Source organism: Uranotaenia lowii, chromosome 1 (assembly GCF_029784155.1).
Source record: "Uranotaenia lowii strain MFRU-FL chromosome 1, ASM2978415v1, whole genome shotgun sequence".
NCBI classification, from domain to species: domain Eukaryota; kingdom Metazoa; phylum Arthropoda; class Insecta; order Diptera; family Culicidae; genus Uranotaenia; species Uranotaenia lowii.
Genome location: NC_073691.1, coordinates 154965949 through 154980886, shown reverse-complemented (window position 1 = coordinate 154980886; position 14938 = coordinate 154965949). Strand labels below are relative to the sequence as shown.

Sequence of the window (14938 nt, the reverse complement as noted above, 5' to 3'; positions counted from 1 at the left end):
TGCTGTAAAAAAATACAACTCCCAAAGATCTCGAAAACATTTTTGCATAGTAAAATTTTCAAAATGTCAAAATTTCTACCCCTTTTTCCCAACACCAGTGAACTTGCTCTAAGCATAAAGTTGAAATATCTGAAAACTGTTTCCTACTTTTGAAAGCCTGTCAATTGAGTTACAAAGAGATTTTTTATATCACATAAAATATAATTTTAAAATCTTAAAATATCTGATTTTTTGAAGGGTCACAAACAAACATCTCTCCTGATCAAATTTAAGCTTTTAGGAGCAAATGGTTGGTTTAATTTGAAAGTTCAACTTCTTTCTTGGTTTAGGTTAAGTGTTGTTTTAATGGTCATTTGATGATAATTTTTGGATGTTGAAATAAAACGGTAATTTTGCATGAAAAAGCCCGAATAAAAAAATGGCTAAAAACCCTATAAAATGATTTAGTTTGAAGGAAACAAAGAACATGGGAACAGTACGAGGACTTAGGAAATTGCAAGAAGGTAAAATTTTATTTTTTTTTTGAGGTCAAAAAATATTAAAAATTTTTTATAATTTTTGCCCCTAAATGTATGCAGTAACATTGTCCATCTTTCGAGTATATATGTTTTGAAAAAAAAACGTTGAAAAATTTAATTGAGTCCAAACAAAAAAATACTGTTATCGATGTTTTAAGTCTTCTGTGCTTAATGCCATCACAAAACAATAAATTTGAAGATGTTGAGATACGTGAAATCTGGTTTTGTAACAAACATTTAATTATAACCACCAATGTCGTTTAAAATTACTGCAATCAATGATCATGTTTAATACTCATCACCTCAGTAAGGGTTTTAAAGCTTTTAGGTTTTACGAAAAAGCAACTCCGTCCAAAATATTCAAAAATGAATGAAAAAAGTGATCAAAGTTCCCCCAGTTTACGGTACTTCAAAGATCTTTCATCATGCCAAAATGTATGTATCCAACAGATTTCACACTGGTTTGACAGGTCACACAAATGTAAAAGTTCGCACAAATGTCGCAGTCATGAGTGCGCAGTCCAATCTAGTGCGCTGCGATTAATATATTATCTATGCAGAAAAAATCCAAAATTTGAGCGCTAGTAATCAAAGCAGCTTTGCCTTCTAGTGACACGTCGCATACGTTGCGACGTTGAAATTAATATCGACGCATCGCAAGTTTCCTAGGAGACTTGAAGTATATGATTGATGGCCTACAGAAAATGTACAGTAAAAAACGTAAACAATGTTTGTGTACTACATTGAAATCGCCTACTGGACTGAAAAAGAATAAAAAACCTGCGAATGACAAAAATCTCGCTTGTAAAAAAGCGTCGCTAGTAGGTACTTCTGTCACTATTCGGTTTGGTGCTATACACATAAATAATAACATCTTTATGTCATTCGCGACTTATATCAACGATGCTGTTGGCGGACAGTCATTGAAAAACTTATCCGGTATTGCGGTTACTGGGAAAATTTCTAATCGCGCGACGGTAGCCTTCCGTGCGGTAGACTAGCCGGAGCAATAAACACAGTCAAAAAATTCACTCTTACTCACTAATTTCATTGAAAAGTTAAGAAGTAAATTCTTGAATCAATCTTCAAATAATTATTTTGCAAGAAAGGACAAAACATGAAGTCATCGGAATGAAATATTATTATTCTTAGTATTCATTGAAATTGAATTAATTACGAGCTTTAAAATCCCAGACAAAACAAAAAACAATCTACATTATTGAAAACACATTTTTCCATAGCCTGAGAATTAATGAATTTGGCATGACGAAGATTTTTGATGCCAGAAAGCGTCTTTGATACTTTTTATGCTGGTCGAATTCAATAATGTTGTCGTTAAAATGTAACAAATCGTATATGAGAAGTTAAAAAAAAGGAGTTGTGTACGGTGAATAATCTGTTATAGGAAATAATACCATTCGCATCGCAAAATTTGTGCGATCTGTCAAATCAGTATAAAATCTGACGGTTTTCTACACTCTAACCGCTTTTCAGTTAAATTTTATACGGATAACTCCGACTGCAAAACATAGCACGAAATCCAACATTCAATGAATGATCGCTACCGTGTCGTCGAACTCTAAACTTATTTAAACAACTACAGGTTTTCATTTTTTTCGTGAATTTGTCCGCTGATTGACCCCATCGCAAACAGGTTTTATTTTACTATTCATTTTTCCGTGATTTTGACCGCTGATTGACCAAGCTCAAGGCAAACACAATTTTTTGTTTTATAAACAATAGATAATCCGATAATAATATTTGGTATACATGTTTGTTTGACAACTCATCCGATTTAATTTCAGTCGATAAATAATCCTTATGTCGAACAATGCTCATTTTTTTCTTGACTACTGTTATTTTTTTTACAGTGGTACCCTACGGGAGCCCAAATCAGCTATCGCAGAAATAGAAAAAAAGAGTGGATCAGCAATACAACTGTGATCGATTGGGTTCGAACTCACGGACATCGGCTCAGGAAGCAACTGACATGCTATAATACAAGCCCTATCATGGGATTTTCTTCCTATAGGATAATTCGTCTCAGAAACAAGAAAATAAAAAAAAACACAGTGCCGTAGAAAATGAGAACCAAACTCACATCACCAATTTTATCGTCTTGCCAATCCGACATCTTAAGCGGGCCATAGACTACACCACATTTGTACAAATGTCATGAAATTCGATGAAATTCTGGCGCTGTGAACACGATTTGCATCGTTTTTAACGAATCATAGATTACACAAATGGCGTGTGAAAATTCAATGATTCCACGTCGATTGTTTGATTTATGCTCGCCACCAACGATACAAACAAATTTCGCGCGAACACAAACGATGGTTGGCGAAAACAGCAACAGCAACAACAAAAAACCACCACTGAGGGTGGTTTGTACAAAATACAGACTACACAACATTTGCACAAATGCGATGAAATTCGATGATATTCTGTCGCTGTGAACACGATTCGCATCGTATATGGCACTGCTTGAATGATGGCGCAAACGGTTTGAGTAAAATCGGTCCGGATAGAAATATTTTGTACAAACCACCCTCTGTGGCATGGTGTATGGTACTGTTTGTACAATATTCAGGCCATTTACTCAGCCCCAGCCGGGGTGGAGGTGGTTTTTTGTTGTTGCTGTTGCTGTTTTCGCCAGCAATCGTTTGTGTTCGCGCGAAATTTGTTTGTATCGAATTTGCACACGCCATTTGTGTAGTCTATGACCCGCTAAAAACGATGCAAATCGTGTTTACAGCGCCAGAATTTCATCGAATTTCATTACGTTTGAACAAATGTGGTGTAATCTATGGCCCGCTTAAGATGTCGGATTGGCATTTATTTCCATCCTCCTTTGTCCTTTGTCTTCCATCCTCCTTTGTCCCTCCTATCACATGTGATAGGGAGGGACCAGAGATGCCAATGTGCCTGGTTTTGTTCGATAACCTTGTATGCCTCGTTTTTCCCTGATTTTTTGGAAATAAGCCTGACTTTGCCTGATGTTTTGGTATTTAAAGAAAATTTGTACAGAATAGAAATTCAGTGCTCGCTCGTCGTCACTCCAACCTTGAACTCCATAAATTCAGAATCTGTTGGCTTCAAATCTTCTATCAACGTTTCATAACTGGGTTTAGAAATTTTTTTTGCCTATCGCATCTAGTTTTACTGATAAGGCGTTGAAAAAAAACAGTTTTATGATAAATTAATCATTCATATCTTTTTATTATTGTTTTCTTTGTTGAAGACTTCAAAGCGTTTTAACTTATACTTTGAAAAATGTCCATAATTCATTTTGGTTTTCATTCATTTCATCGGAATTTCGTTTCAATTGAAGGAAAAAATAAATAAATTTTCTTTAACTTCTTAAGTCAAAATTACTTGTGGTCTTCGTGAAAGCTGATTATTGCTTAAAAACTTTAATTTTAAAAATCATGTTTTATTCTACAGTTGCTATTTATCTTAGATATTGCGAAACTCCTTAAAAAAAGCTGGACGTTTCACGGTTAAACATATCACGTTTTCGCCCAACAATCAGTCAATTGCATAATCTTCAAAGTAATAAGTATGGAAACGGAATAAATGATTGATTTATGTTTCAAAGTCAGCATCTTCTTAGGCAAATGTACATTTTATCAAAATTAATGACTAGAGGATTAACATGAATCAACATTTCTAAAGAAATCGGAATTTTTGTTTCGAGTTTCTAAAACTGTTCTTGTCACATTTAAACTTAACTTCGCGAGAACTACTATGAAGAATTTTTGCAAAAGGCTTTGATAAGTATCTCAAATATTGATCTTTGAATAAAACAAGTCCAAAATGGTACATATTTGGAAAACGCTATTTTTTGCCAGTTAAACGTGTGGAAGCTGGTCAATCTTTGATAGGAAAAATGAATAACAGGCATGAAATAAAAAAAAAATATCGCGTTTAAATGTTGAAGTGACAGTGAGCATGTAGCTGATTTAAAAGAATTATGAACAGTACTGTGTATCAGCTCCATAACATTTTACAACGGTGACTTAGAAAAAGGGACTTCATTGGTTTTACTTGTAACCGCAAATAACCTCACACAGTTTTTTTTTGATCAAATATACCTTAGGGGAGGAGCGGGCTATATGCGCCCATTAAGCAGAACACCGATTTAATCAAATATCACATCGAATATGTGTTCAAAAACTATATACACGTGTGCAGGCATCTGTTTTCTATACATTGGAGTAATTTTTATGTTTAAATTTTCTTCTGTTTCCAAGAAAATGATTTTATTATAGGGGAGGAGCGGGCTATATGCGCCTATTAAGCAGAATACTGATTTAATGAAATACCACATCAAATATGTGTACAAAAACTATATACACTGGTGCAGGCATCTGTTTTCTATACAAAAGAGTAATTTTTATGTTAACATTTTCATCTGTTTCCAAGAAAACGATTTTATTGTAAGTGTTGTCTAAAATGCCGAACCTCAAACCGTGCGGGCTGAATGCGCCTATTTATGTTTTGAACAAAATTTCTGTTTTTTGGCAATATGTCCGTATAATTTCATTGAAACTGCTATAAAGTAATAATTTCCGTACGACAAAGCTGAAGCTTTATAAAAATCTATGTATATTATAATTTTATAGAATAAAACAAAAGTTAGGGTTGCCATACCATGGAGGCAGTTCATCCATGAGAAAAACTTTATCAAATCTGTTTTTAGATCTTCAATTTTCTCTTAAGATGTTATTCAGAGCTTAGATTTGAAGGTTCAGTGATAAAAATCATTTATTTATTCTATTAAACCTGTTATTTTAAGATGGAGGCATTTTACAAACATAATGGGGGCATACAAAAACACTCTATTATTCCACTATATAATCATTATTAAACGTCCACAAAAGTTGAAATATGTTTAATTTCTTAAGTTCATTTGAGTAAGAAACTAAAAGCATCCTAGTTTTTGTTTTAAACTTCTTCACGTATAATTTTTAAAAGTCGAAATATTACATAAAAATGTATCAAAACCTTGAATGATTTTTAAATTTTATTTGAGTTTGTAAATTCATAATATTCTTTTTTGCCTTATGTTCTAAGCGTATCCCCCTCAAAATGCATTGGTCAGATAAGCTGTCTAGTCAGCCATTTCATCAAACAGCCGTAGGGTCATTTAACCCGATAGGCCCATTTAGGAAACCTTTCCCCTAAGTGTTGTCTAAAATGCCGAACCTCAAACCGTGCGGGCTAAATGCGCCTATTTATGATTTGAACAAAATTTCTATTTTTTTGGGCAATATTTCCGTATAATTTCTTTGAAACTGCTAGAAAGTAATAATTTCCGTACGGCAAAGCTGAAGTTTTATAAAAATCTGTGTACATTATAATTTTATGGAATAAAACAAAAGTTAGGGTTGCCATACTATGGAGGCAGTTCATTCACGAGGAAAACTTTATCAAATCGGTTTTTAGATCTTCAATTTTCTCTTAAGATGTTATTCAGAGCTTAGATTTGAAGGTTCAATGATAAAAATCATTTATTTATTCTATTTAACCTGTTATTTTACGATGGAGGCATTTTACAAACATGATGAGGGCATACAAAAACACTCTATTATTCCACTATATAATCATTATTAAACCTCCACAAAAGCTGAAATATGTTTAATTTCTTAAGTTCATTTGAGTTAGAAACAAAAACCATCCTAGTTTTTGTTTTAAGCTTCTTTACGTACAATTTTTAAAAGTCGAAGTATTACATCAAAATGTATCAAAACCTTGTATGATTTTTTAAATTTTTTGGAGTTTGTAAATTCATAAAATTCTTTCTTGCCTTATGTTCTAAGCGTATCAGCCTCAAAATGTTTTGGTTAGTTAAGCTGTCTAGTCAGCCATTTCATCAAACAGCCGTAGGGTCATTTAACCCGATAGGCCCATTTAGGAAACCTTTCCCCTACATCACATGAGACCTGGAAAGCCATCAATCGTGCTGCAATAAAACTCATACCGTTTGTTACCTACTTTTGCTTCAAACATCAATTGGATTCGGCGAACAGATGTTAAGTAATTAATATTTATATCCTTCTCTCGTCAGCGAAACTTGCACTCTATTGTTGCATTTATCTTAAATTATTTTCAAATATTGAATTATGTAATAAAGATTTAAATTGTAAAGCATAGCATAGCATAGCATAGCATAGCATAGTTTGGGTACACATCTTGAATTGGCTGATACACAAGGTACAACTAACAATCAAGCCTAACACTTGATGCCAAAATGAGTACCTGGGCTCAATACTCATTTCAAGTGTTATGATTGAGAATCAATGTGGTACCATAATGCACGCCGTGACAAGTCAATGCAATCATACCCAGTGATTTTTGAAATGAATTTTCCGCTTCGCAGCGAAATAAATCCGGAGCGAAAATGCGAAATAGCAGTTGAAACAAAAATTGCAGCCGGAGTCGCCGGGGTGAACGCGACCTTCGAGTGAGTTCCTTGTGATTCATCCGAAAGCTCCGAGAGCGGAAGAAACGCCCCTCGGACATCGTACCAGAGCACGATGCCCGAAGGGTGCATATATAGGATGGGATTCGGATCCGAGCTGCGCTGTTGTAACAGTTTTTCGTCGTTTTTTCTATACTTTTCTGCAGAGCCCATTGAAAATAATTGTCATCGTTTGAATTTAATTATAAATAATGAATTTAATTATAAAAAATGATGACGGTTAATTAAATTGAAAATAAATCTTTTGAAAATTTTAACAGAGTGCATTTAAGTTATTTTTTAAAAGATTTAAAAAAAGATAGAAGATGATTGAATTTCAACGACACTCTATAGTTGCAATAAATTTATGTTTATAAAATAATGAAATTTCAAAAATGTTTTTCTAGGAACTTTGCAATAAAAAGTTCAACAGTAAACTTTGTTTGATTTGTCATTTTGAAAATGTTTTCTACATTATTATACTTACAGATTTTCTCTGAATTTATCCTTTCTTATTATTGTATACGTTTATTGAAGAAGGAGTTTCGGATTTCAGCATTTTAAAAGCAAGTAGGAAAAAAGGAAGGAAAATTTAAAAGATTTTTTTTTTAATTTATTTTTTATTTCAATGGTACTAAATGAAATACAATCAAAACATGAACATAACCATTGCCGGGACATAAAAAAGGTATTTCGGATTTGAAACGAACGAATTTTGCAGATTCGTTGTAGAATTAACTGGATTTATTCAAAAAGAAATTTTATTAATGTTCAAATATATTCTATAAAAAATCAAAGATTTTACAATTATGAAAATAATTCATGTGTATGTAAAATTCATCTGAAAATGGACAAAAACTTGAATAAAGTATGAACACAAAAAAATAATATATACATCCCAACTGTTGTCGCGGTGGAATGAAACGCCACTTCCGTATAGCTGAACAATTTTATTGTTGCTTTTAAGCTGTGGTTTTTTAGGAAAGTTAGATTCATTAGAGTAAATTCAATAAAGGTTTTAGGTTGTAACTTACAATTTTAGTGGCGTCGTTCCTCACTTTTGGCGCACAACGTTAGATTTTCAGATCGCTCGTGAATCTTGCTCTAACCTACAATTTATGATTACCATATTTAACAATGCTTGGTTCAAGTTTAATGTTAGTCGTACTCACAATATTCTCCCGGCTTACTCTGCCAATATTGTAGAACAATTTCAGCGAATACTATGCTATACGTTTAATTTGATCAAATACGGGAAATTTTCCCCGAAACTTGGTATCAAGCTTCTCTCTAACCTATATTTCCAGAAAGGTGGATTTTAATAAAGTATGTTGTTTAAATTACTCTTCAGAGTACTTACGGCTTATTCAAACCCGATAATATTCACTTGACCACCAGTATCCAAGTAGTGGAATGACTAAAACACCAGTTTTCTCTATACATTTAGAACTATCTGTAAATTTTATACTTTCTGCGATCAATTTCACGTTTTCCTCTATTTCAATCCTCTTCCTGTCTCTTTTAACCTTTACCTTCTTCTTTTCATTTCCTACTATCAACTTAATCTGTCAATCATTCCTGTTTGTATACGCCCTACACTGTTAATCTAAACGAGCGGTAACGGCTGAGCGTTACGTCGCAACATTCCCCGCCCCGTAAAGCTACTGAGGGGGCGTGGCTTCATCCGATCCTTGCACGTCCAGAACTGCTAGCTTTACTATTGGTCTCTTCAGAACGCCTTGACTTGTTTGCACGTATGCACTTCTCGCTCGGCCGTCTCTACCTGGCTTCGTCTGCAACACAAGACCACGAACCCATCGATTCCGTATCCCGTCGTCGATAATGACAACAAGATCACCTGCTGCAATCGGCTTAACATCGTCGTGCCACTTGGTCCTACGCGTAAGGGTAGGAAGATACTCCCTCACCCATCGTTGCCAGAACAGATCCGCCATCCGCTGACACTGGTTCCATCCGCTGCGAAGAGCTTCACGTTCATCCGTTGGCACCTTTTCGATTTTCTTCGTCCCGTTTGAGTTCAACAGCAAAAAATGATTTGGTGTCAGAGATTCTTGTTCGGAGGTTTCCAGAGGAAGATGAGTTAGTGGGCGTGAATTTACAATCGACTCTACTTCACAGAGTACTGTTGCAAATACTTCATCTGTTGGACTTCGAGATTCGTGGAAAGTGGACATGGCTGATTTGACCGAGCGCACCATCCTTTCCCACGCTCCGCCCATGTGGGGTGTGACGGGAGGAATGAAGCACCATTGCGTTTCGGCGTCCGTGTAGATTGATGCAAGTCCTTGGTTGATGGCTACGATCTGGTCTTCTAGTTCTCGGCTTGCGCCGAGGAAATTTGTTCCATTGTCCGTGTAGATTTTTGCTGGTGGACCACGCCGGGCGATAAATCGACGTATGGCTAGCTTGCACGATTCGGTGGACAAGGATGTAACTGCTTCTAGATGCACTGCTCTCACTACGAGACAGGTGAACAGTGCAACCCATCGTTTCACTCTGGATCGTCCGATTTTTATATTGTAAGGACCGAAGTAGTCTATGCCAACTACTGAGAAGGGTTTCCCACCTGCGGTGAGTCGGTCTTCCGGTAATGGTGCCATTCTTGGAGCTTCAGGCCTCGCCTTATACACTTTGCACCAACAACAGTTCTTTGCAGCTCGCTGTACTACCGCCCTTAAGTTTGAAATGTGAAAGCGTTGTCGTATCTCGTTTACAATAGTTTCGCTGTTGCCATGTGCGTATTTTCGATGGTACCAGTCAACAAGAAGCTGGGTCACTCGATGAGTTTTCGGCAAAATTATGGGGTATTTCATGTCATAAGGAACACACGGTGACAACTCAATTCGACTTTGCATACGGAGGACTCCCCATTTGTCGAGAAATGGTGTCAGTTTACGAATAGGGCTGTTTTTCTCAATTTTGCGGCACGACTTTTCCGGAATCTCAGCTTCGCCCAGTAGAATCATTTCGTCGGGATAAGTCTCACGTTGGACCATGTTCCAGATCGTTCTTTCTGCGCTCTGAAAGTCTTCTTGGGTTAATCCCTCGGCGGTTTTGTTCCGGTGACGCACGATGTTTCTCCAATGGAACATGTACGACATAGTTCTCAATAATCTTTCCCACTTAGAAAAGTTTTCGAAGGCGATCGGCGAATCAAAAACGATTTCTTTATGGAGGTGCATTGGACGAATTTCTTCCACCGTTTCAACGTGTTTCGATTGTTTCGGCCACTGCTCCTCTGATAAGTATAAAAAACCTGGACCCTTAAACCATCTGCTCTTGGAATCCAAAGAAGGACCATTCAACCATTTCGTCGCCTCATCAGCAACATTTTGTTTCGTTGGCACCCAGCGCCACTGATCTGGCCTGGTGTGTTCGAGTATTTCTCCAATCCGGAATGCTACAAACTGACGAAACTTCCTAGCATCGGATTGTATCCAGGAGAGGACCGTGCAGGAATCCGTCCACAAAAACTTCTTCGCTATTGGGATAGTGTGTAGACTTTCAACTGTTTGAATTAACCGACTTCCAATAACTGCGGCTTGCAGTTCGATGCGGGGAATAGACATTGGCTTCAGTGGGGCTACCTTGGCCTTCGAGGTTATGAGCGAGCACCGAACCTGGTCGCGATCGATGATCCGAAAATAAGCAACTGCAGAATAAGCATTTTCACTACCGTCCACAAATACGTGCAGCTGAATAGAACGATAACTCTCCACATCATAGTCCGGAAAATAGCAACGGGGTATTCTAACTTGCCCGATGTTCTTGAAAACCTTTATCCACCTTTCCCAGGCTACTTCTACATCAGTTGGGACAACCTCATCCCACATAATGGCTTTTCTCCACAAAGTCTGAAGGATTAATTTACCTTGAATAAGGAAGTGTGCCATGAATCCCAAAGGGTCGAACAGGCTCATGACAAATTTCAGGATGCTTCTCTTTGTGAGTGGCTTCTCACCGGTTATCAGCTGCATAAGGTCTTCACGAAGTGCCACTGTGTAGCCAAACTCGTCGGTTTTCGGAAACCACGTCATACCCAGCACCCTCTCGTAATCATTCTCCTTATCTTCCGCAAACTGCTTGATTTCGCTTTGAACGCCTTCTCCGATCTGCCGCAGAACTGCTTCAGAGTTCGACAGGAAGTTCCGCAACTCAAATCCTCCCGAGGCATGTATCTGACGCACCGATTTCGTGAGCTCGACCAATTCTTCGACGCTATCTCTACTGGCTGCGTAGTCATCCATGTAATGGCTATTTACTATGGCATCTACTGCTTCCGGGAATTTCTGCTCCCATCTCTTTGCATTGACGTTTTTGACGTATTGCGCTAAACTGGGCGAACACGTCGCGCCAAACGTCGCCACGTCCATCACGTACACCTCAGGTTTATCCTCCACGTTCCTTCGCCACAAAAATCGTTGGGCCTGGCGATCCTGACTGCGTATCCTGATTTGGTGAAACATTTCACGGATATCACCGGTAATGCACACCTGCTTCTGGCGGAAACGATAAAGAACGGCTGGCAGCGCTATCAGCAGATCCGGGCCTTTCAGGAGCATGTCGTTCAGCGATATGTTGTTGGATTTTGCCGCGGCGTCCCAAATTAAACGAGTCTTCTTCGGCTTCTTCGGATTAATTACGACGCCTAATGGCAGGTACCACACCCGATCGGGATTTGTTTCCAAGTCCTGAGTCGTAGCCTTGTGGGCATAGCCCTTCCGTAGGTACTCATCAATTTGCATACTCACATTCGCCTTCATGTCCGGATTTTTCGCTAGCCTCCTTTCTAAGCAACGTAGCCTTCCAAAGGCCATATCGTAGCTGGGCGGGAGCTTCACTTCATCGTACTTCCACAATAACGCTGTTTCGTAGTGACCGTCATCCAACTGCATCGTAGTCTCTTCCAAAATACCCACTGCTCGAAGTTCGTCCTCAGATTTCGCTGCTGGGATAGTGGATATTCCGAGGCTCTCCACGGTGAAGAATCGTTTAACGTAGTCGTGTAGGTCGGGTTCAGATTTGCATTCCGAAATGTGCAGCTGTGGTGCTAGGATTGAACTGCACGATTTCGGTCCAACGTTTCCAAATATCGTCCACCCGAGCCTCGATTTCGTAGCCAGTGGCTGATCAGCACGGCCCTCGCGTGCCTTGGATGAAACTGCCACATGAAAGTTGTCAAGACCAATGAGCAACTTTGGTGATGCATTCTGGTAACTCTGTACTGGTAACTTCGAAAGATACGGGAAATTCTCTGCCAGCTTTTCATAGTCCAACGACTGCGTGGGTAGTTCTAAGTTTACAACAGTGCGTACATTCTTCAAAGACATACGGGCTCCACCGCCACAACCGGAAATCTCGAGGCTCACTTTCTGTGACCGATTTTCTTTACGCGTAACATTTCCCGTCCAGAGTAAACACAACGGAGCATGAACACCATCGACGCCTAACTTGCTTGCAATGGATTCTTCCAATAATGTCGTAGATGACCCCTCGTCGAGGAATGCATGGGTCTCGATACTCAGATTTCCTTTATACAAAACCACAGGGATGATACGGAATAGAACTGGCGTCTGGAGTTGTTGGTGAATGGCTACAACAGCTGTTTCTTCCGGCGGTCCGGGATGGAGAAGTGGGTGATGGTCTTTACCGCATCTATTCACATCGCATTTTCTTTTCGATCTACACGACCATTTGCCGTGAGGAATGAGGCATTGCTGGCACAACTTGTTGTCAATGACTACTTGCCATCGTGCATGAATTGCCAAGGATTTCAATTTAGTACAGTCTCGGATTCTATGTGAGCTACTACCACAAACGAAGCAAGGTTTGGGGTCATTACGGTGGTCATACACAATAGCTTTTCTTTCCGAGTTTGGTTCCGTTGTTGGAGCATGAATATTTACGAAAGCTTTATCTCGATCCTTCCTATCTGCCTTCGCAGGTCTACTTAGAAAATTCTTTGTGAAAGTAACTTTACTGGCGGCTTTGACTAAGACGGAGAGATAATCATTAAACACGCCCAGATCTGGCTCGTCTACCCGGTTTAAAAACAGTGCCCAATCGAGTTGAAGATTCGCGGGCAACTTCTCTACCAGCTCCTGCAGCAGGGTAGGATTCGCCAGATGCGTGTGTAGTTGTGCTGACTTCATGTGTCCTACTAAATTCTGAACCATCACGCCGAACTGGATCAGTGAATCCAATCGATCTGTTTTCGGTGAAGGTGCGGTCCGCACTTTCTGGAGTAGAGCAGCAATTATACGTTGAGGATTTCCAAATAATTGCTCTAGCGTAGAGATCACCACGGGAACGGATGCCGGCTCCATCAAGTTACTCCTCACCGCTTCCAATGCGTTGCCCCGCAGGCACCTTTGTAGGCGCAACAAATTCTCTGCGTCGGTATAGTCACACATTTCCGTCGAGTTCCGGTAGCTACAGATGAACAGCGGCCACTCTTCGGGTTCGCCAGAGAAAATCGGCAATTCTTTATGAGCTGCCTGCCTTGCGGTGATCTGATGCTGGAATCTGTTCCACGACCTAGCTGTTTCTTCCGGTCTTCCATGCCCAGTTGCGATTTGATGATCAATTCTGGCAGAAGGACCAACTACTGGAACCGCCTCACCAGCTGGTTGCGGCCCATCGATCCATTTAGAAAGCAGGGGGTACATTGGTTGGTTGTATTGCTCGGATGTTGATGGCCGATAAGGGTTGCTGTTCGGTACACTGCTGACTGGATACTGCCAAGGTTGGTCGTTTCGATTTGTGCTTCCAGCACCTGAGGATGAGGGTAGAGGTACTTGATGACACTGATCATGCCGATGCTTAGTCATCCACGGTAGTGTAGGTTGACTCAAACCTATTCCGGATGTTATTGGTTCCTGCACGGTAGAAGACATTCGTGGGCCGAATGATGTCGGATACATTGTAGACATCGGATTCGAGTTACTAATTGCAGCTTGGTAGTGCCCAACTAACGGAGCACACATACTCATCGACGTATTCACCGGCGTTGATCGGACAGCAGGGTACAAGGCAACGGTCGGCTGGGCTGGTACATTCTTTGGGACAGTTCCCGTGTAGGCTCGGACTGGAGTTTCTGTTGGCAAAGACTTTGGAGCATCCTGAGAGGTGGTGTGTAAATCGCTCAACAAAGTTGCCGTTGTTTCGTTCACTGTGCGTTGATTGACCGCTACCTCATTGCCAGATGTAACTGGGGCACTTCCTGCCACGTTCGCTTGCATCTGCGTACTCGGATGATCTTTCAACCACTGCTGAACCACGTTTCGGGAACTATGATAGCTTCGTACACTTCCGTCCTCTTCTTCGCCTGCTACTGCTTCTTCCGCCAAAAGAGCATACTTTTTGCCGATGAATTCTTTATGGACCTTCTCTTTCTCAGCTAGAATGTTTAGATTTAACATCTGCTCTTCTTCTAGCTTCCGCATTTTCAGGTTGATCTGGCTTGCTGTCGATTTGCCGGATTTACCGGACTGCGATGAAGACCGGTTTTGTGATTTCAGCCGACAGGCTTGGCACGACCATGGGCGATTCTTAACCGACGAATCGACACCCACACAGGAGAAATGCCACCAGCCGTGACATGTATCACAGGCTACCATTGTTTGGTGGTCATCCGGCTTCGAACACTCCATACAGTTGAACTGTGTTTCTTCCATGGTCTTATCCTGGTCGTCCATGGTGTAATTAGTGGCCATCTCAATCACGGATACTCCGATCCGGGTAGAATTCTTAAAATTCTTAAAAGTTTGTTGTCGCGGTGGAATGAAACGCCACTTCCGTATAGCTGAACAATTTTATTGTTGCTTTTAAGCTGTGGTTTTTTAGGAAAGTTAGATTCATTAGAGTAAATTCAATAAAGGTTTTAGGTTGTAACTTACAATTTTAGTGGCGTCGTTCCTCACTTTTGGCGCAC

At 39.6% G+C, this 14938-nt stretch overlaps 1 protein-coding gene across 1 annotated transcript; it reads right to left on the bottom strand.

Annotated features, from left to right (window-relative positions):
* Positions 1-8645: 8645 nt before the first annotated feature.
* Positions 8646-14702, bottom strand: LOC129738047 (uncharacterized). Its single transcript, XM_055729224.1, has one exon. It carries the CDS (start codon positions 14700-14702, stop codon positions 8646-8648), a length of 6057 nt encoding a protein of 2018 aa, XP_055585199.1.
* Positions 14703-14938: the final 236 nt, after the last annotated feature.

What these genes read in the sequence shown, in the direction of transcription:
- LOC129738047 (XM_055729224.1), bottom strand. Translation starts at nt 14,702, where the DNA reads ATGGACGACCAGGATAAGACCATGGAAGAAACACAGTTCAACTGTATG.